The sequence below is a fragment of the Macaca fascicularis genome, chromosome 19, assembly GCF_037993035.2.
Source record: "Macaca fascicularis isolate 582-1 chromosome 19, T2T-MFA8v1.1".
Taxonomy (NCBI): domain Eukaryota; kingdom Metazoa; phylum Chordata; class Mammalia; order Primates; family Cercopithecidae; genus Macaca; species Macaca fascicularis.
Window position 1 is genome coordinate 12,291,414 of NC_088393.1, and position 21,903 is coordinate 12,313,316.

At 45.3% G+C, this 21,903-nt stretch overlaps 1 protein-coding gene across 4 annotated transcripts; it reads right to left on the minus strand.

Moving 5' to 3' along the window:
• Positions 1-1,300: 1,300 nt before the first annotated feature.
• Positions 1,301-18,486, minus strand: ZNF823 (zinc finger protein 823). Of its 4 annotated transcripts, XM_065535495.1 has the most exons (5): positions 18,368-18,486; positions 6,726-7,900; positions 5,572-5,698; positions 4,553-4,613; positions 1,301-3,705 (listed from the first exon to the last, which is right to left on the minus strand). In XM_065535495.1, exons 3-5 carry the CDS (start codon positions 5,603-5,605, stop codon positions 2,064-2,066), a joined length of 1,737 nt encoding a protein of 578 aa, XP_065391567.1. In that variant the 5' UTR covers positions 5,606-5,698; positions 6,726-7,900; positions 18,368-18,486; the 3' UTR covers positions 1,301-2,063. The 4 variants fall into 4 exon arrangements, with proteins under 4 accessions (XP_065391567.1, XP_005588128.3, XP_065391568.1 ...); XM_005588071.4 differs by lacking the exon at positions 6,726-7,900; XM_065535496.2 differs by lacking the exons at positions 4,553-4,613; positions 6,726-7,900.
• Positions 18,487-21,903: the final 3,417 nt, after the last annotated feature.

Consider the following 21,903-nt stretch of genomic DNA (forward strand, 5'->3'; position numbering starts at 1 on the left):
CTCTGTTGCCCAGGCTGGAGTACAATGGTGTGATCTCGGCTCATTGCAACCTCCACCTCCTGGGTTAAAGTGATTCTCCTGTCTCAGCCTCCTGAGTGGCTGAGATTACAGGTGCATGCCACCACACCTGGCTAATTTTTGTATTTTTAGTAAAGACAGGGTTTCATCATATTGCTCAGGCTGGTCTCGAACTCCTGACCTCAGGTGACCCACCCTCCTCGGCCTCCCAAAGTGTTGGGATTACAGGTATGAGCCACCGCGCCTGGCCAAGAATATCTTAAATATTGCAAGGGAAGTTGGTAAGAAAGGCTATCTCTGACAGGACTGAAGACGATGTGGAGGAACACACGGAAGAGCATAAATTCTTTTTTTTTTTTTTTTTTTTGAGACGGAGTCTCGCTCTGCCGCCCAGGCTGGAGTGCAGTGGCCGGATCTCAGCTCACTGCAAGCTCCGCCTCCCGGGTTTACGCCATTCTCCTGCCTCAGCCTCCCCAGTAGCTGGGACTACAGGCGCCCGCCACCTCGCCCGGCTAGTTTTTTGTATTTTTTAGTAGAGACGGGGTTTCACCATGTTAGCCAGGATGGTCTCGATCTCCTGACCTCGTGATCCGCCCGTCTCGGCCTCCCAAAGTGCTGGGATTACAGGCTTGAGCCACCTCGCCCGGCCGAGCATAAATTCTTACAACAAGGAACTCAAAGATGTGCTGAAATGCTCTATAGATTGATGATGATGACGATGACTTAAAAGAGGCAGGGCCACAGATTTGGACACTTGAAACATGTGCAGTTTTTCAATAGACAAAAGTATTAAGAAAGTTCATCATCCTCAAGTAAGATCCTTTGATGGAACTAAGCCTCCATGTCACCCACGGAATAACATGCCAACAAACAGTGCAAGATTTTTTTGATGACTCAAAAAAAAAGAAAAAGTAGCTTCCTACACTTCTCACTAAGCACCTGCAAACGTAAACACAGAACCTTCCATGGTTAAGGATCTGCAGCACTGAAGCTGAACAGAGCTTGACAGTAGTATTATTTGGCCTCCTCCAACAAGTCAACATCTGCATCAGAACCTAGTTCTTTCAACACTGATGATCATCCTGACATTCTGTCAAGATTCAACTTAGCCTGATGTCTCACTGCTTATCTACAATGCTACAACACGTGACAGTGTTAGGCACCATCCAGCAATCATCATCATCATCATCATCATCATCATCATACTTGGGTTATCAAGAGAGAAGCAGGATTTTGATGAGTGTTCACATGCTCATTCAGGTCACAAAACAAAAGCAATCTGTGAATGTTAAAACGAAGAAATTTTAATGTTCTGGGTGACATATACTCTGTAGGTGGGCCTGCAATGGTTGTGTCTGCGTTGAACACGTAGAGACTATTTTTCTTGTCAGGATTCTCTAAACAATACAAACAACTATTTACATAGCTTTTACAATGCATGAGGTATTAAAAGTAATCTAGAGATGACTTACACAGTATACAGGAGGATGTGCATAGGTTACATGCAAATATGCCATATAACAAAGGACTTGACATCTGTGGATTTAGGGGGTGCTGGAACCAATCCCTTGCAATATATTGGGGGATAACTGTATTTAAAAAATTGAAACTACGGCCGGGCGCGGTGGCTCAAGCCTGTAATCCCAGCACTTTGGGAGGCCGAGACGGGCGGATCACGAGGTCAGGAGATCGAGACCATCCTGGCTGACACGGTGAAACCCCATCTCTACTTTAAAAATACAAAAAAAAAAAAACTAGCCGGGCGAGGTGGCGGGCGCCTGTAGTCCCAGCTATTCAGGAGGCTGAGGCAGGAGAATGGCGTGAACCCAGGAGGCGGAGCTTGCAGTGAGCTGAGATCCGGCCACTGCACTCCAGCCTGGGCAGCAGAGCGAGACTCCGTCTCAAAAAAAAAAAAAAAAAAAAAAAATTGAAACTACTTAAGGCTTTATCCCGTGTTTACATTCATAGGGTCTATCTCCAAAGTGAGTTCTTTCAGTTTCTGAAATTGAATAAAAGTACTGAATGTTTTCCCACATTCCATACATTTACAGAGTATCTTTCCAGTGAGTCCTTTTATGTCTATGCAAGGAACGGAGAGAACTCAGTGCCTTCCCACATTCCTTACATTCATACAGCTTCTCTCCAGTGTGAGTTTTTTCATGTCCTCGAAGGAAACGGGAACGAGTGAAGGCTTTACCACATTGGAGACATTCATAGGGTTTCTCTCCAGTGTGAATTCTTTCATGTCTTAGAAGGCAAGTGAGCCAAGAGAATGCTTTCCCACATTCCTTACATTCATACGGCTTCTCTCCAGAGTGAATCCTTTCGTGGACTTTTAAGTTACTGAAATGACTGAAGGCTTTCCTACATGTTTTACACTCATAAGGTTTTTCTACTGTGTGGATCCTTTTATGCTGAGAAAGGTATTTGAAACAACTGAACGCTTTCCCACATTCCTTACACTCATACGGCTTCTCTCCAGTGTGCGTTGTCTCATGATTTTGAAAGGAAGAGAGATCGCTAAAGGCTTTCCCACATTTACATTTATACGGTTTCACTCCAGTGTGAGTTGCTTCATGTCTTCGAAGGGAACCGGACAGACTGAAGGCTTTACCACATTGTTTACATTGATAGGGTTTCTCTCCAGTGTGAGTCCTTTCGTGTCTTTGAAATAAACTGGGACAACCGAAGGCTTTCCCACATATCTTGCATTTCTGGGGTCCATCTCCTGTGTGTGTTATCATGTGACTTCGAAAGCTTGAGCTATGAGATAAAACTTTCCCACACTGCTTACATTCATAGAGTTTCTCTCCAGTGTGAGTCGTTTCATGATTTCGAACCGAACTAGGACAATCAAAGCCTTTCCCACATATCTTACATTTATGAGGTCCATCTCCAGTGTGCCTTATCATGTGTCTTCGAAAGCTTGTGTGATGATAAAACGTTTTCCCACATTGCTGACACGCATAGGGTTGTTCTCCCGTGTGAGTCCTTTCGTGGAGTCGAGTGTAATAGTAACAGCTGAAGGCTTTCCCACATTGTGTACATCTATAGGGTTTCTCTCCGGTGTGAGTTCTTTCATGTCTTAGATAGGTACTGTAATCAGGGAAGGCTTTGGAACACTGTTTACATTCATACGCTTTCTCTCCCGTGTGGATTCTCTCATGTCTTAGATAGGAACTGTAAAAAGGAAAGGCTTTGGAACACTGCTTACATTCATACGGTTTCTCTCCAGTGTGCGTTCTTTCGTGCAAATGAAATAAACTGGGCCAAACAAAGGCTTTCCCACACAACTTACATTTATAAGGTCCATCTCCATGGTGTGCCGCCATGTGTCTGCGAAGGTTTCCAAGAGAACTAAAGGTTTTTGCACATTCTTTACAATCGAAGGGTTTCTTTCCGGTGGGAGGCCTTTCATGTGTCTGAAAGGAATGCTGATGATTGATGGTTTTCCCACGTTGTTTATGTGTATATGGCTTCTCTCCATATTCCTGATGCTCACATGATTTGTGTCCAGTGTCAACTCTGATGTTGCAATTAAGAGATGAATGACCCATGGCGACTTCTCCACACCCACTGCTGTCACATGGATTTACTTGAGGAGTGTTCTTGTTCACAATACTATCTGGAACGTGGCCAAAAGTTTCTCCACATTGACTATCATTTTTAATTTCACATGTATGACTTCTGTAACAAATAAGAAATACATTACTAAAGGTTTGTTTACAAGTGATTTTATGTGTATTGAAGTACTAGATTTACATGTTTAACATTATCATGCAAAGTACAGGCTTCATCCTGTTTGAATGTGAAGAGACAGTGCTGTGTAAGATGGTCCCATGACAGCTATTAGCAAAACAGTGATATTCACATGGAGATTCTTTCTTTCTTTCTTTCTTTCTTTTGAAAAGGAGCTTTGCGCTTGTTGCCCAGGCTGGAGTGCAATGGCGCAATCTCGGCTCACCGCAACCTCTGCCTCCCAGGTTCAAGCAATCCTCCTGCCTCAGCCTCCCAAGTAACTAGGATTACAGGCATGCGCCACCACGCCTGGCTAATTTTGTATTTTTAGTAGAGACGGGTTTCTCCATGTTGGCCAGGCTGGTCTTGAACTCCCAACCTCGGGTGATCTACCCACCTCAGCCCCCGAAAGTGCTGGGATTATAGGCGTGAGCCACCACTCCTGGCCCACATGGAGATTCTTAATTCCATTTCCAAGGGAACTATTTTGCAAAGACTGAATAGCTATGTCACATTTAACTATATGTTCCTGGGGAAAATTTTTTTTATAGAGATGGGGATCTCACTATGTTGCCCAGGCTGATCTCAAACTCCTAGACTCAAGTAATCCTCCCACCTTGGCCTCCCACAGTGCTGGGATTACATGTGTGAGCCACTGTGCTTGGTCAGAAAAAGAATTATTAGAATGAACAAATTTAAGCTGGGCTTGTTTACTTTCTCTGCTTGTTTTTAAAATTTTCTTATCATTCTATGAACCACTGCAGGGACATAGCTTTCTTTTGTGAGCGCAAATTACCTTAGATTTCTCCTGGGATTTTGGCACTGATCTCCAATGTTCTGGTCCTCCCATTTCGTTTCTAAAAGGTAGACCCAGGAAAATCACTAAAAATTTTTACAAAATTGTAGAAAAACTCTTAAGATTTTACGTGTACTGCAATCAGGCATGATTCATTCACCAAAGTACATGTGACTCTTCAACAACATGGGTTTGAACTGCACAGCTCCACTTATACATGAATGTTCTTCAGTCTCTGCTACCCCTGGGATGGCAAGACCAACCCCTCCTCTTCCTCAGCCCACTCAATGTGAAGACGACAAGAGTGAGAACCTTTATGATGATCTACTTCCACGTAATGAATAGTAAATATAGTTGCTCTTCTTTTTTTTTTTGAGACGGAGTCTTGCTCTGTCACTGAGGCTGGAGAGCAGTGGGCACGATCTCAGCTCACTGTCAGCTCTGCCTCCCGGGTTCACGCCATTCTCCTGCCTCAGCCTCCCGAGTAGCTGGGACTACAGGCGCCCGCCACCACGCCTGGCTAATTTTTTTTGTAATTTTAGTAGAAACAGGGTTTCTACTAAATTAAACGGGCTAATCACCATTAGCCAGGATGGTCTCGATCTCCTGACTTCGTGATCCACCCACCTCGGCCTCCCAAGGTCCTGGGATTACAGGCGTGAGCCACTGCGTCCGGCCAGTTTCTCTTCTTATGATTCTCATCAACATTTTCCTTCCCTAGCTCACTTTATTGTGAGAGTACAGTATATAATACATGTGACATACAATATATGGATTAATCTAATGTTTATGTTATCAATAAGTGGGCCAGTCAACAATAGATTATTAGTGGTTAAGTTGTGGGGGACAAAAAAAGTTATTAAAGGATGCAAGTCTATTTGAGGGGCTGGCACCTCTAAACCCTGTGTTGTTCAAGGGCCAACCATATGTCCTTTCCATATTTCAAATCATGAACAGCGTTGATGACCAGGAAACAAATGTCTCCAATTGACTGAGTGAAGAGATGATGTCATCCTTACCTATACAGTCCAGATTCCTAATGGTTTCCTGCATGACATTTCTGTAGAGACTCTTCTGTGATGGACCCAGCAAAGCCCACTCCTCTTGTGTGAAGTTCACAGCCACATCTTCAAAGGCCACTGAGTCCTGAAACATCCCACATGTGCAGAGGAGGAAGGTTGAGACGGACAGCACTGAGAATCCATACTCACTGCATAAACTTTGCATGATGCTGTGGTTTCCAAGCATTTATTCAATGACATAGTAAACCCACTCTTACTCTGTCTACACTCACTTTTTCCAACAAAACCATTGTGATGCTTTAGTTGAATGTGTTTGGTAAAGTAACAGTCAAATAGGAACCTGCCTCTTGTTGGTGAGTTAAGTGAGTGAGTCTTATTGCCTGTGTCACCATGATGTCTATTTCTACAGCAGTTTGTGTAGTTCTTGTCATGACAAAGTATAACTACCTATTGTGTAGAAGAATTACCACTCCCAGTCCTGAAACTGCATATCCTGACAAAGGCTCGTTTGCAAACTTGGATCTTTCATGGTGTCTAGGCACTGGACTAAGAAAGGGGTCCCAACAACGTAACTAAAGCAGAGGCTGAGTGGGCCTAAACTGTTAATGCAAAATATCGGGGCCAGGCATGGTGACTCAGGCCTGCAATCCCATCACTTTGGGAGGCCAAAGTGGAAGGATCACTTAAGAACAGGAGTTTAGGACCAGCATGGGTAACATAGTGAGCCCTTTTCTCAACAAAAAATAAAACTAGGTCTGACTCAGTGGCTCATGCCTGTAATCCCAGCACTTTGGGAGGCCAAGACAGGTGCATCACTTAAGCCCAGGAGTTCGAGACCAGCCTGGGCAACATGGTGAGACCTTGTCTCTACAAATAATAATAATAATTAAAAAATACCAAGATGTGGTGGCACATGCCTGTAGTCCCAGATATCCAGGATGCTGAGGTGAGAGCATCACCCAAGCCCAGGAGGTTGGGGCTGCAGTGAGCCGTGATCATGCCACTATACTCCAGCTTAAAAAATACAGTGAGATCCTGTCTCAAAAAATATAATAAAAGTAAAAATATATATGTATGTAATATATATTTTAACTCCTATTCCCCCTCTGAGAGTTTGGAAGTTTGTTATATGGTCAGCAGAGAGAGAATACCTGTTAGCCACTGCTAGGTGTGAATGCTTGTGCTCTCCAAAACTCATGCTGAAACTTCATCCTCAATATGACAATAATGAAATGTGGGGCTTTAAGAGTTGATTGGGACTGGGCGCGGTGGCTCACACCTGTAATTCCAGCACTTTGGGAGGTCAGGAGATTGAGACCATCCTGGCTAATACAGTGAAACTCCATCTCTACTAAAAATACAAAATATTAGCTGGGTGTGGTGACGGGCACCTGTAGTCCTAGCTACTTGGGAGGCTGAGGCAGGAGAATGGCGTGAACCCGGGAGGCGGAGCTTGCAGTGAGCCAAGATCGTGCCACTGCACTCCAGCCTGGGCGACAGAGCAAGACTCTGTCTCAAAAAAAAAAAAGAGTTGATTGGATCTTGAGGGTTTGGACCTCAGGAATGTACTAATCCATTCATAGATAAATGGCTTAATGAAAAAACGGGGTATCTCAGGAGTAGGCCTAGTGTCCTTATGAGAAGAGGAAGAGACCTGAACTCTTCTCTGGGCCCCTGGCCATGCAATATCCTGTGCCATCTAGGGACTCTGCAGAGTCCCCACCAGCAAGGAGGCTCTTACCAGACGCCAAGCCTTGATCTTGGGCCTCCTAGCCTCCAGAAGTATAAAAAACAGTGTTTTTTATAAATTACCCAGGCTCAGGTAATCTTGTTATAAGTAACAAAATCAGACTAAGACAGTTATGAGTAAACACTCTGGACACTGGATCGCTACTGAGGGACCCTAGTATCTAACGTTTCACATGTTCGGTTGCAATTTGTTACCTGGGATATTCAGCCCATCCTATGCAATTACACTAAGAAAGAACATTTGGAAACTGGCAACTGGTTTCCTCTAGACCAAACGTAGTTAAGCACGACAAAAGACTAATAAAAAAATATTTCGCAGGCCGGGCACGGTGGCTCACACCTGTAATCCTAGCACTTTGGGAAGCCGGATGGGCGGATCACCTGAGGTCAGAAATTCAAGACCAGCTGGCCAACATGGCAAAACTCCGTCTCTACTAAAAAGTACAAAAGTTAGGCAGGCATTGTGGCGGGCGCCTGTAATCCCAGCTACTTGGGAGGCTGAGGCAGACAGAATTGCTTGAATTGCAGAATTGCAGACAGGTTGCAGTAAACTGAGATCGTGCCACTGGACTCCAGCCTGGGGAAAAAAGCAAGACTCTGTCTCAAAAAACAAAACCAAAAAGAACTCACTATCTCAATGGAAAAATTACAAATTTTGCACTGGATAATGACAAAGGAGAAGGAAAGACGGGGAAAGATTGCACATGTTCTAAGAAAAAACTCAATGTCACCTCTCATGATTATCTATAATATTCCCTAAATTCCTAAAGAGACTTTTAGTAGTCAACAAAGATTATATTGCCAAACCTAATAAAAGTCACCAATGTCTGAAAAGGTTAAAAACCTTCTAACCAGCCGGGCGCGGTGGCTCACGCCTGTAATCCCAGCACTTTGGGAGGCCGAGGTGGGTGGACCACAAGGTCAGGAGATTGAGACCATCCTGGCCAACATGGTGAAATCCTGTCTCTACTAAAAATACCAAAAAACTTAGCTGGGTGTGGTGGTGTGCAGGTGTGTAATCCCAGCTACTGAGGAGGCTGGGGCAAGAGAATTGCTTGAACCTGGGAGGCGGACACTGCAATGAGCCAAGATCGCACCACTGCAGTCCAGCCTGGTGACAGAGCGAGACTCCATCTCAAAAACAAACAAACAAAAAACAAAAAGAACCCCCCCCCAAAAACCCTTCTAACCAAGAAAGTTATAGCTTTCCAAAAACAGATAAAGGATTTTGAAACTATAATATTTGGCATCCCATACTATTAACAGGGAGATAAACAGACAGAAAAAGGAAAGCAAAAAATGGTAGAAGAGCTTAGTGGAGTTTTTATCTGTCCTTGGCCCAATCCCTCCTCACATCAAAGCCAATCTCAAAGACAGCAGACCAAGTTTTCAGTGTGGATCCCTAGAGGTAGCAGATCAGGTCTTATCTGCAAATTATTGCCTTTGTATTTTCCAATCGTCTGGGGACTATCCAAAGGTCTGAAAGGAGGTTCTCTTTTCTACTTCATCAGTAATGGAACCCAATCAGGGTCAAATGTGTCAAGAACTGTTTCAAAATGTTGCAAAATACACAAAAAGCCTGTGATCTCCTGAAACAACAGATTACAGTTAAGACGCACAGCAGACCTACTAAGTCGTGGGAAGAAAAGCTGGAGATAAAATTTCTTTCAGAAATTAGGGTACTGGAGGCCAGGCACGATGGCTCATGCCTGTAATCTTGGCACTTTGGGAAGCCGAGGTGGGTGGATCACGAGGTCAGGAGATTGAGACCATCCTGGCTAACACAGTGAAACCCCTAATAAAAAAAAAAAAATTAGCCAGGTGTGGTAGCGGGCGCCTGTAGTCCCAGCTACTCAGGAGGCTGAGGCAGGAGAATGGCGTGAATCCGCGAAGCAGAGCTTGCAGTGAGCCAAGATTGCGCCACTGCACTCCAGCTTGGGCGTGGTGGTGAGCTCCTTGTAATCTCAGTTACTCAGGAGGCTGAGGCAGAGAGAACTGCTTAAAACCCAGTAGGCGGAAGTTGCAGTGAGCTGAGATCGCACCACTGCACTCCAGCCTGGGCAACAGAGTGAGACTCCATCTCGGAAAAAAAAAAAAAAAAGAAAGAAATTAAGGTACTGAAAAGCACCCAGTTATATTAGGGAATATTTTTGTTATACCTACCTGATCTAACAGATACAAATTTGTTTGAAATAATACTAGCAATGTATTGGGTAGTAACAGGTTCCAATAGGGCAAATGAATGACAGTGATGTTATATTGGATGGGAGGAAGGAATTTGGAACAGTAAGTAATACCAGTGCTACTCTCAAAGCCAGTATAGCATTATTTGAAACTGAAGGTCCATTAGTTGTAAATGGTGTACTACAAACTCTAGGGAATTCACTAATAAAATTTAAGAAACAAGTAGACTTATGGCCGGGTGCGGTGGCTCACGCCTGTAATCCCAGCACTTTGGGAGGTGAGGCAAGTGGATCACAAGGTCAGGAGATCAAGACTAGCTTGACCAACATGGTGAAACTCCGTCTCTACTAAAAATACAAAAATTAGCCGGGCATGGTGGCATGCCTGTAATCCCAGCTATTGGGAAGCTGAGGCAGGAGAATTGCTTGAACCTGGGAGGCAGAGGTTGTAGTGAGCCGAGATCGTGCCATTGTACTCCAGCCTAGGTGACAAAAGCAAAACTCCGTCTCAAAAAAAAAAAAAAAAAAGAATCATACAGAATGCTCAGTTAAAATGAAAGCAGAAAAAGTGAAGAAGTTAAAAAAACAGTCAAGTATAAGAATAGAAAACAATAACATATATACATATTACCAATTATGTCAATACCACTTTGAATGTGTATTAGCTATACATACCAGTTAAAAAGACATGGACTGGCTGAATAGAATAAAAAAAACAAGGCTGGTCAGCACGGTGACTCATGCCTGTAAGCCCTGCATTTTGGAATGCTGAGACGGGTGCATTGCTTGAGGCCAGGAGTTTGAGACCAGCCTGGCCAATGTGGTGAAATCCCGTCTTTACTAAAAATACAAAAAAATTAGCCTGGCGTGGCGATGCATGCCTATAATCTCAGCTACTCGGGAGGCTGAGGCATGAGATTCACTCGAACCCAGGAGGCGGAGGCTGCAGTGAGCTGAGATTGTGCCACTGCACTCCAGCCTGGGCAAGACAGCAAGACTCTGTCTCTTAAAAAAAACCAACAAATAAAACAAGACTCAGCAATGTGTACATGAAAACCATTTTAAACTGAAAGACACACATACATGAAATATAAAGGTATGGAGGAATATATGACATTCTTGCCCTAATCAAAAGAAATATGGAACAGCTATTTTAAATTCAGATAAATCACATTTTAGGTCAAGGAAAGATACAAGGGATGAAGAGATTTCATAAAGATAAAGAAGTCAATTCTACAAGAAGACATAATAATCCTTAATATCTACGCTCATAAAACAAATCATCAAAATACATAAGGCAAAACTTATAAAACCACATGGCAAAATACACATGCCCTAGATGGCTTCCCAGTACCTACTGGCATTCAATGCTTGCTAACCTCTTCTTTCTGGGATCTCTAAGTAATACATAGTTTCTGTTATTTCTTGCATTTTGTTGAGTTGCTTTCTCTGTGTCTTACCTGACCAATATACCTGAATCTAATTTCTACCCAGTCAGGGCTTTCTTTGTAAGATTATTTTGGCAGTGGCTACCTTGGTAATAATAAAATAAAAACAGGTCAGACAATGGGCCATAAGGTGTCTACCAGAAAAAACAATTAGGTCACCTGGCCAGATAAAGAAGTACTATCCTACAGGTTACATTTGGAAATTAACCTGTTTGGGGAGGTCTTATGATTTAGGGCTTACATCTTGTCCCTGAGTAAAGAATCTTTTTTTTTTTTTTTGAGGGGGACAGAGTTTCGCTCTTGTTGCCCAGGTTGGAGTGCAATGGCGTGATCTCAGCTCACTGCAACCTCTGTCTCCTGGGTTCAAGTGATTTTTCTGCCTCAGCCTCCCAAGTAGCTGGGATTACAGGCCTGCGCCACCCTGCCCAGCTAATTTTGTATTTTTAGTACAGACAGGGTCTCACCGTGTTGGTCAGGGTGGTCTTGAACTCCCAACCTCAGGTGATCCACCCGCCTCAGCCTCCCAAAGTGCTGGGATTACAGGCGTGAGCCACCGCACCCAGCCGTTTTCTTATGTAAGTAGGTCCTAAAGGAAGGAACTGAGAAATTCAACTCTGAAAATTAAGAAGAGTTGTGCGTGACTTATGCCTGTCATCCCAACACTCTGGGAGGTTGGGGCGGGAGGACTGCTTGAGTTTGAGACCAGCCTAGGCAACATGGCAAAAAAATTTAAAAATTGGCCAGGGATGGTGGCATGTGCCTGCAGTTCCAGCTACATAGGAGACTAAGGCAGGAGGATTGCTTGAGCCCAGGAATCTGAGGCTGCAGTGAGCCATGATCCCAGAACTGCACTCCAGCCTGGGTGACAGTGCAAGACCCTGACTTAAAAATTAATTAATTAATTAATGAGAAAATGGCTGAAAATTATTTCACAGAAGATGAAAGGCCATATAGAAGAAATGCTCAGCACCAATGCTAATCAGTAAAAAGCAACATATAATCACACGGAGATAAATATTCGTAAGGAATAAACACACATGCACACATGGTCTGCCAGTTAATCCATATGTGCCAATAGGTTTTCCTAGTACATTTAAATTTATCCATAATCTACAACCCAGCACATTTCCCCCCGTATGTACAAAATTTATAAAGTGTTATCATTTGGGGACAAAAACAAAAATGACATTGTCAACGAAGTCCAACAAAAATGAAACAATTCAAATCCTATGAGCTGTGCAATATGAGAGTGAAGTGGGTGACCCACACCTCAGACAGCAGCATGTATCAAACAGACTGAGGCAAAGAAACTAAAAAAAACCGGCCAGGCGTGGTGGCTCATTCTGCAATCCCAGCATTTTGGGAGGCTGAGGCAGGCGAATCACCTGAGATCGGGAGTTCGAGACCAGCCTGACAAACATGGAGAAACCCTGTCTCTACTAAAAATACAAAATTAGCCAGGTGTGGTGGTGCACGCCTGTAATCCCAGCTTCTCAGGAGGCTGAGGCAGGAGAATCACTTGAACCCGGGAGACAGAGGTTGCCATGAGCCGAGATTGCACCATTGCACTTTAGCCTGGGCAACAAGAGCAAAACTTCGTCTCAAAAAAACAAAAAAACCTTTTCAGCATCATATTAATGGACTATTAAGTGTAATATTAATTAACTGAAAACTCAGAAGAGAGAAAACTATGCATCTGGATTCACACATGATAAACATATAATGAATAATAGACAGTCAGTTTAAGGCTTTGACCTGTGGTGCCTCTGACTTCTCATAACAAAGGTGTGCTGTTTGCTGAACACCAACCAATTCTCCAGCAACAACTGGGTGTCCAATAATTCAATTCTTACCCTACCCAGAATTAACACAGATCCCTTAAGTTTCTTACTAGAGGGCTCAGTCCCACAACAGGCCCCACTGCAGATGTCATTTATAAGGCCCAGGAACTAACCTTTTAACCAACTGTGTATAAATACAACAGCACCATCCTCCAGTTCAATAACTGGCTAAAGGCCAGGCACAGTGGCTCACACCTGTAATCCCAGCATTTTGGGAGGCCAGGGCAGGTGGATCACCTGAGGTCAGGAGTTCGAGACCAGCCTGGCCAACATGGAGAAACGCCACCTCTACAAAAAAGGCAATATTAGTCAGGCATGGTGGTGCATGCCTGTAGTCCCAGCTACTCGGGAGGCTGAGGCAGGAGGATCGCTTGATCCGGGAGGCGGAGGTTGCAGTGAGCTGAGATTGCGCCACTGCACTCCAGCCTGGAGAGAGAGTGAGACTCCACCTCAAAAAAAAAAAGAAAAGAAAAGAAAAAAAGAAACAACTACCAATTTTTTTTAGGCTGGGCACGGTGACTCACACCTGTATTCTCAGCACTTTGGGAGGCCAAGGTAGGAGAATCACCTGAGGTTGGGAGTTCAAGACCAGCCTGGGCAACATGGCAAAACCCTGTCTCTACAAAAAATACAAAAATTAGCTGGGCATGATGGTGCACGCTTGTAGTTCCAGCTACTTGGGGGGTTGAGGCAGGAAGATTGTTTGAGCCCAGAAGATGGAGGTTGCAGTGAGCTGAGATCATGCCACTGCACTCCAGCCTAGAAGGCAGAACAAGATTCTGTCTCAAAAATTTAAAAAGACCAAATATTTTTAAAAATTATATCACAGACCCAAATAAACTCTCAGATTCATAAACCCCTTCATCCAGCAGGCAGAATCAAAAGGAGTCTTTCTCTAAGTCAGCCCCAACAGACTTTTAAATTTGTACAATACTCTGATTAAACAAACACAGTGAATATAAAACCAGACTTCTAATAATGTTGAATTTAACCCCAGCTCTGTAATATCGGTTAATAGCTAGAATTAAATAAATCACCTCAGACCAGGTTAGGTGGCTCACACCTGTAATCTCAGTACTTTGGGAGGCCGAGGCAGCTGGATCACTTAAGCCCACGAGTTCAAGACCAGCCTGGGCAACATGGCGAAACCCCATCTCTATGAAAAATACAAAAATTAGCTGGGCCTAGTGGCGCATGCCTGTAGTTTCCGCTACTCGGGAGGCTGAGGTGGGAGGATCGCTTGAGCCTGGGAGGCAAGGTGGAGGTTGCAGTGAGCTGAGATCATGCCACTGCACTCTAGCCTGGGAAACAGAGTGAGACTCTGCCTTAAAAAATAAAAAGAAAAGAAAAGAAACCACCTCAGCCTTCTACCACCTGTCCTGTGTGTTCTGAACAAGCAGCTGAATGCAATGTAACACCCTCTGCATTGCTTCGACTATGCCCCCTTTTTAACCTGTAACAACACCAGACAAAAACCCCACCAAATTCCCACTTTTGCCTCAGAAATGATTAGCTGAACAATTTTGTCTTCACTAACCAGCCTGCACAAAATTAATGTAGAGCAAACCTTCCTTAAGTTTCTCTCCCTGCTGGACTCAGTCTGAGCCACAATTCCTCTTTTTAATTAATCTATTTATTTATTTATTTTGAGATGGAGTCTTGCTCTGTCACCCAGGCTGGAGTGCGGTGGCTCACAATCTCGGCTCACTGCAACCTCCGCCTCCCGGGTTCAAGCGATTCTCCTGCCTCAGTCTCCCGAGTAGCTGGGACTATAGGCACGTGCCACCACACCCAGGTAATTTTTGTATTTTTAGTAGAGACGGGGTTTTGCCAAGTTGGCCAGGCTGGTCTCGAACTCCCGGCTTCAGGTGATCCACTCGCCTTGGCCTCCCAAAGTGTTGGGATTACAGGCGTGAGCCATGTGCCCGGCCACAATCCCTCCTTTTTAACCTCTCCTAAGAACTGACTGAAGTCAAGGTGAAACATTCTCTGATGTAGGATCTGATTTTCACCTTCCATCCTGCTCTCTCTCCTACCTTCTTTCTAATATTGTTTGCTCTTCACTTTGAAAAGCAATTTTTCTGGCTGTGCGTGGGGGCTCATGCCTGTAATCCCACCACTTTGGGAGGCCAAGGCAGGCTGATCACTTGAGGTCAAAAGATTGAGACCATCCTGGCTAACACGGTGAAGCCCCATCTCTACTAAAAATACAAAAATTAGCTGGGCATGGTGGCGGGCACCTGTAATCCCAGCTACACAGGAGGCTGAGGCAGGAGAATCACTTGAACCTGGGAGGCGGAGGTTGCAGTGAACTGAGATCGCACCACTGCACCCAGCATGGGCAACAGAGCGAGATCCCGTCTCAAAAAAGAAAAAGGAAAGCAATTTTCTGCCTAAGCTTTGAGATCCTTGCAGACAGATCTTATAGCTGGTAGTTTTCTCCTTTTGCAATATGTTTTTAGAATGAAGTCACTTCTTGCCCAAATCCAGATTCATTTTACTTGAGAACATCTAGCAACATCCCCACAACGGTAACAAAGACTACCTCAGACAGGGCATCACCCCAAATGTCTCTGCCTGTGGATCTCCAACTTTCCAGTGCTCCGTAGCTTCTCTCAGTATAAAGGGCTCCTCCCATGTTTGGAATGAACAGGTTGGGACACCTGCCAGGGAGGTTCCCCAGGAAGAACCAACTCAACTGGGTCTTCAATGACCTCCCTTTGCAGGCTCCAGATTGATCTTAGCTCAGAGTCAGTGGCCTCAGGCTTCTCCACCCCAGTCAAGGCTACTCACTTACCCTTACCTGACTTACACGGGGGTATTTAAAAAAAACATACCACGTGTGATGAGTTCAGCAAAATCACTCCAATCCAGCGTTTATATTTATAGGAGGGAAGAAAACCACAACACATCTATATTTTATAGCTCAATAGAAAAAGCACAAGTATCTATCCATTTCAGAAAACAAATTAATTTATCATTTTCCATAATAATAAAAAATCATTTAGTAAATGAATAATGATATTTGAGTTCTTTAGCTGTTGGAAAGTCCTGTCCCACAGGATTTAGCATTAATCTGTCAAGTCCACATAACAGGAACAGAATAGAGTTATCCACTGTCTCAGATTCTCCACACTACAAAGGAGAGGAACTAACATTTTGGTAAATCTTTGTAATTCATCAATATATCCACCACGCTTTCTTGCAAAAATGTATTCATTTTTCTGCAGTCATAAAGGAAAAGAGTTTTTCCCAATTTCTTTTCACTGCTAGGCCCTGAAATTCCATTTGAAATCATCCAATAAAAAAACAGACCTGAGGCCAGGCGTGGTGGCTCACTGCTGTAATCCCAGCACTTTGGGACGCCAAGGCAGGTGGAACACTTTAGGTCAGGAGTTCAAGACCAGCCTGGCCAACATGGTGAAACCCTGTCTCTACTAAAAATATTTTAAAAATTAGCTGGGCGTGGTAGCGTACGTCTGTAATCCTAGCTACTCAGGAGGCCAAGGTGGGAGGACTGCTTGAACCCACGAGGTTGAGACTGCAGTGAGCCGAGATCACGCCACTGTACTCCAGCCTGGGCAACAGAGTGAGACTCCGTCTCAAAAAAAAAAAAAGTAAATAAAAGTTTTAAAAAGAAATAAAATATAGGACTAAATATGTAATTAGTTTTCTGAAACCCAACTTGTTCTTGCCGTTTTGAACATACTTTGCTTTCTTTATTAAGCTCTAATGATAAAATGCATTTAGCAGTTAATAAAAAGCTGAAGCTGAAATGAGTGAACAAATCTTTTCAAGATGACAAATGCAGGGAGGGGCTGACTGGAACACAGACAAATCTGACTCAAGTGTCAGGTCAGGTCCTCCTATCACTTGGGACATCTTCCACCTCCATGAACTGCTGAGTAATTACCCTCCCAGGAGAAGCTCCCTCAATACCGCCAACCAGCTGGCTCACCAGCCACGTGTCCCCAAGGAATGGAAACTGGGGTTGGGGAAGAAAAACTGAATGTGTTAAGGGCTTTGCTTTTTGAGGAACAGTATACTAGTGAACTCCTCCCACCCCAAGGCATCCGGCCGCTCCCCTATAAGGTCCCACCCCCGACCTCAGGTTGTCCTCTGGGAGGAGTTACTCAGAGCTGATATTCACTAGACACTACAAAAGACTTAGCAGCTACGAGCATCTTGGAGCAGCCACAAACAGTTCTGTAACCCAGGACCAGGACACCACAGAGACTGGGCTGAGGACAGATCACCCTATGCCATTTGCAAAGAGGAACCTTGACTGAAAATATTCGGATATCTCTATGAGACAGGATAAAGGACAGTCACACATACACTTTTTTTTTTTTTTTTTGCAATGGAGTCAAGTGGTCATTCTTTGCTTCCTCACATGTGAAACGTTCACAAACCCAAAACAAATCTTTTAAAAAGAACCTTACTTGCTATGTGAAAAGAAAGTGACAATTAAAATAATGCCTCTGTTTGAAATATTGCCTGAGGGACAAAGAGTTCATAAAGTTGCTGTGAATTGAGAGAAAGTTAGCCTGGGGAAGGCTCTGAAACCAAGGGATTTGCTGCCAGCCCTAGGAGGAGTTAGGATGGGGGACAGGGTGGTGGATTTGAGACCCTGCTGCCCACATCTGTGGAAGACTCGGAGGGGAACCGGTCACCCTTGGGAAGAAAAAAGGGACTGGGGAACCCACCACAGCTCCTCTTCCCAAGCACAAAGCCCACACACACGAGTCTGGATTCTGCCTGGTGACCCTCCGTTGTCACCGTGCAGCCTCCTCACCGGGTTCACAGGAACTGCGAGCCAGGCTGGAGGCGAGATTGCAGTTAGATATTAACCAGGTGCTCTCAGCCCTGCTGCCTCGCAAGGCCGCCTCCCTGAGAGTCAGGTCACAGCAGACGCTGACCGCCGGCTTCCTCATCGTGCCTGGGGATAAGATCTCTGAGAGTTGCTCAAGAGTCGCCTGAGTTCTTTCTCGGATCCTGAATTGCAGCGGAAAGGCTGGCGCCAAGCAGGCTGAAGACCCCACGAGGGAGCCCACTCAGCAGGAGAATACGGTTTCTTCACCTCCAGTCCCAGGAGTCACCCCTCACTTCCCCACCAACCAGCGACCCCACACCCCAGCCGCCCCTGTCCACACCCCCAAACACTCCATCCCCAAACCTCTCAGGGACGCGGATCTGGGGTTTCCTCCCCTCTCCCCCATTAAACTGTTTCTGATGTAGCCTTCGGCGTCTCGGTGCAGTGACTCGGGCCGCGAACCTGTGCCGGTTACAGCCGCACAATCTGGGGAGACGCGGAGCTGCGGGCGCGGAGCTGCCCAGAGAGGGCGCCGGCCGCAGTGGCCGCACAGGGACGGGACAGGACGCCCGGGGTCCCGGCTGCCGCCTCAGCCCCATCTTGCGGCCGAGGGGACCAAGGGCCGAGCTGCGCCAGGGGCACTCTGGTTTGCAGACCCCGGAGTCGCCCAGGACGAGGCCCGGGTCCCCTCACGGTCGGTTCCGGCCAGTTCCAACCTGCCCCTTCTTTGCCTCGGGACGCCGGGCCCTCCACACTCACCATTTCCCGGCTTCTTGGTGTCCGGGTGTCCTCCCTATAAGCCAGCGTCCAGTGTGGGTCCCGGCGAGACAGACGCTGATACAGACCTTCCAGGGCGTCTCTCTCTCAGCGACAGACCCAGGACTCAGAGCGCAGGGGCGTGGAGAAGACTCCGCGGGCTCTTTGAACGTCGCACCCGCCTCCCTGCAGCGTGCCTGATTGACAGTTCTCACACACCCCGCCCCCTCGGCCCTGATTGGATAGTGCTCCAGATCCCGCCCCTTGGTGACTGATTGACAGAAGAAGCGATCTCGCAGTGCTGAGTGGAGCCGGATGAACAGGTTCCAGACACTGCCCTTGGCAAGGCGGGCTTCCTCCCAACGCAGTGACCTGACCCCTCCCGAAGTGACGTTTGCATTTTAGAATTTCCTGATTGTACTCAGTGGATTCTTCCTGCTTTTTCCTCCTGGACAGGGACTCACAAGTGTGTGCAGGGAATTCGATGCCCCCTGTCCAGTGGGGCCATTCCCGGACCTCGGAGCAGGAGGGGATCCCAGGGCACACAGGCCACCCTGCAGCAGGAGGGAGGGCCTGATGTCCTCCAGGGATCAGGAATTTGGGATGAGGCTGTTGGCGACGTGGTCAAGCCGTTCCCTCACCTTATCTCACAATCTACTCATTTGCAGCCCAGAAGATAAAAACACGACAACAAAAAAAAATTGTTAAGTATGTGGAAAAACTGGAATTATATGGCAGCAATATTTTGTAAAGAATCAAAAGAGAAGAAAAGCAAAAACTTGAACTAGCTCAGAGAAGCAGCCTATTGCACCAACTGTTCACAAGCAGACCCCCTTTCAGGAGGTCAAACGTATCCCCAAGCTGGGAAGCCAGACAATGATTCCTAAGACGGAGCCCCGGGGTGGATCAGAAGCTGGTGTTGGTGGGAGGGACAATTAAGAATTTAACTTTGAGATCTCAAAATACCTGTCCCCTCTGGACAGCGTGGAAATTCTCTCTCCTTATGCCATTAAATGTTCATAAATTAAACGCTTCAATCAAAAGCCGAGACATTAGACTTTGAATTTGATAACATTAGCCTTTCTCCATGTATTTATGAAGTAAGAATACTAGACTTAAAAGCGTTATGGCCGGGCGCTGTGGCTGACGCCTGTAATTCCAGCACTTTGGGAGGCCGAGGCGGGTGGATCACCTGAGGTCGGAAGTTTGAGACCAGCCTGACAAACATGGTGAAACCCCGTTTCTACTAAAAATAAATTAGCCGGGTGTGGTGGCGCACGCCTGTAATCACAGCTACTCAGGAGGCTGAGGCAGGAGAATCGCTTGAACCCGAGAGGCGGAGGTTGCGGTGCGCCGAGATCGTGCCATTGCACTCCAGCCTGGGCAACAAGAGCAAAACTCCATGTCACCAAAAAAAAAAAAAAGGGATCACGAGGTCAGGAGTCCGAGACCAGCCTGCCTGACAAACATGGTGAAACCCCGTCTCTACTAAAAATACAAAGATTAGTTGGGCGTGGTGGCGCGCACCTATAACCCCAGCTACTCAGGAAGCTGAGGCAGGAGAATCGCTTGAACCTGGGAGGCAGAGGTTTCAGTGAGGCAACATCACACCACTGCACTCCAGCCTGGGCGACAGAGCGAGAAAACAAAACAAAACAAAACAAAACAAAACTCCATCTCAAAAAAAAAAAAAAAAAAAAACTTGTTATAAACTAGAAGCTGGTACCCATGGCTAAATAGAAAGGAGCTGAACATGAGATGTCAATAGATCAAATGAAATCTTCAATCAACTTCTAGAAACTATAGCATTTTCTGCCAGGACAAATGGACATGTTTAGAAAACGAATTAAAAAAATGATGTCTCGGCCAGGTGCGGTGGCTCACGCCTGTAATCCCAGCACTTTGGGAGGCCGAGGCGGGCGGATCATGAGGTCAGGAGATGGAGACCATCCTGGCTAACACGGTGAAACCCCGTCTCTACTAAAAATACAAAAAATTAGCCGGGCGCGGTTGCACGCGCCTGTAATCCCAGCTACTCAGGAGGCTGAGGCAGGAGAATCGCTTGAACCCGGTAGGCGGAGGTTGTGGTGAGCGGAGATCAGGATCATGCCCCTGCACTCCAGCCCGGAAGACAGCGAGACTCCGTCTCAAAAAAAAATAAAATAAATAAAAAATAAATAAAAAATTAAGCGTGCACACACGCACATACACATACACTCCCAGTCTGTTATGCTAGAAACTGCTTTCTGAAGGATAAACTACCATTCTATTCTATGAAATGCTCCACCCCTCACTCCTCACATTAACTGCTCCTGGAACAATGTTCTATTTATTTGTTTCCACACATGTTAAAAGAGAGCACAATGTATCAAACTAACTGATTGTCAGGGATTTATATACAGATTTCGTATATTTTTACAAATGGCAACAAGTAAGTAGTTGATTTCTGCAATGATTTAAATACATATAAAAGCTTCCAGACAAAAATAGCTGTTCACATTACCATGATGAAGGAAAAATCAACAATCATGAGACCCACTTTCCCCAACCCCCAACAGGGAGAAAGGACAAAAGAAATCCTAAGAGAAGCTAGAAAGCTCAAAATTTGTGTGTGCAAGTTTAAACACAATATAGAAATTATTGCTGTTAGTTTCCTCACAGTCAGTTCTATGGCAACACTATGCTTTTCTGAATTAGGATGTTTATTTCTGAGGTTTTTTTTTTTTTTTTTTTTTTTTTTTTTGAGACAGAGTCTTGCTCTGTCACCCAGGCTGGAGTGCAGTGGCCCAATCTCAGCTCACTGCAAGCTCTGCCTCCTAGGTTTACACCATTCTCCTGCCTCAGCCTCCCAAGTAGCTGGGACTACAGGCACCCGCCACCGCGCCCAGCTAATTTTTTGTATTTTTAGTAGGGACAGGGTTTCACCGTGGTCTTGATCTCCTGACCTTGTGATCCACCTGCCTTGGCCTTCCAAAGTGCTGGGATTACAGGCGTGAGCCACCATGCCCGGCTGAGGTTTTTTTTTTTTTTTTAAAGAAAGTGAAACACAACTCCTTCCCCAACCCTCTGTCACAAAGATCCTCTAATATCTGCTGCTGAATTTATATATATATTTTTACCATTTCAGTGTGAGTTAACTTTAATGCATGCTGTCAGGAGCTCAGTTCATGTTTCTGAAGGTCAATATTCAACTTCTCTAGTAGCTTGTTGAAAAGACTTTCCCCTTTAATTTATCTTGGCCTATTTGTTGCAAGTTAATTAACTATCCATGAAGAGTGTCTTAGTCCGTGTGTGCTGCTATAATGAAATACTGCCAAATGGGCAATTTGTAAAGAATATTAATCGGTTTTCTCATAGTTCTGGATGCTGGGAATTCCAAGATAAAGGTGCCGGCACCTAGGGAAGGCCCTCTTACTGCATCTTCTGGAGGGAAGGAACACTGCATCCTCACAGGGCAGAAGACAGAGGGCAAGAGAGGGCGAACCCCATCCATCAAACCCGTTATAGTGGCATTAGTCTATTCATGAGGGCTCTGCCAA

What these genes read in the sequence shown, in the direction of transcription:
- ZNF823 (XM_005588071.4), bottom strand. An exon ending in TAGGAATCTGGACTGTATAG is followed by an intron (nt 4,614 to 5,571) that starts GTAAGGATGACA and finishes TCTACCTTTTAG; the next exon opens with AAACGAAATGGGAGGACCAG. An exon ending in AATCCCAGGAGAAATCTAAG is followed by an intron (nt 3,706 to 4,552) that starts GTAATTTGCGCT and finishes TATTTGTTACAG; the next exon opens with AAGTCATACATGTGAAATTA.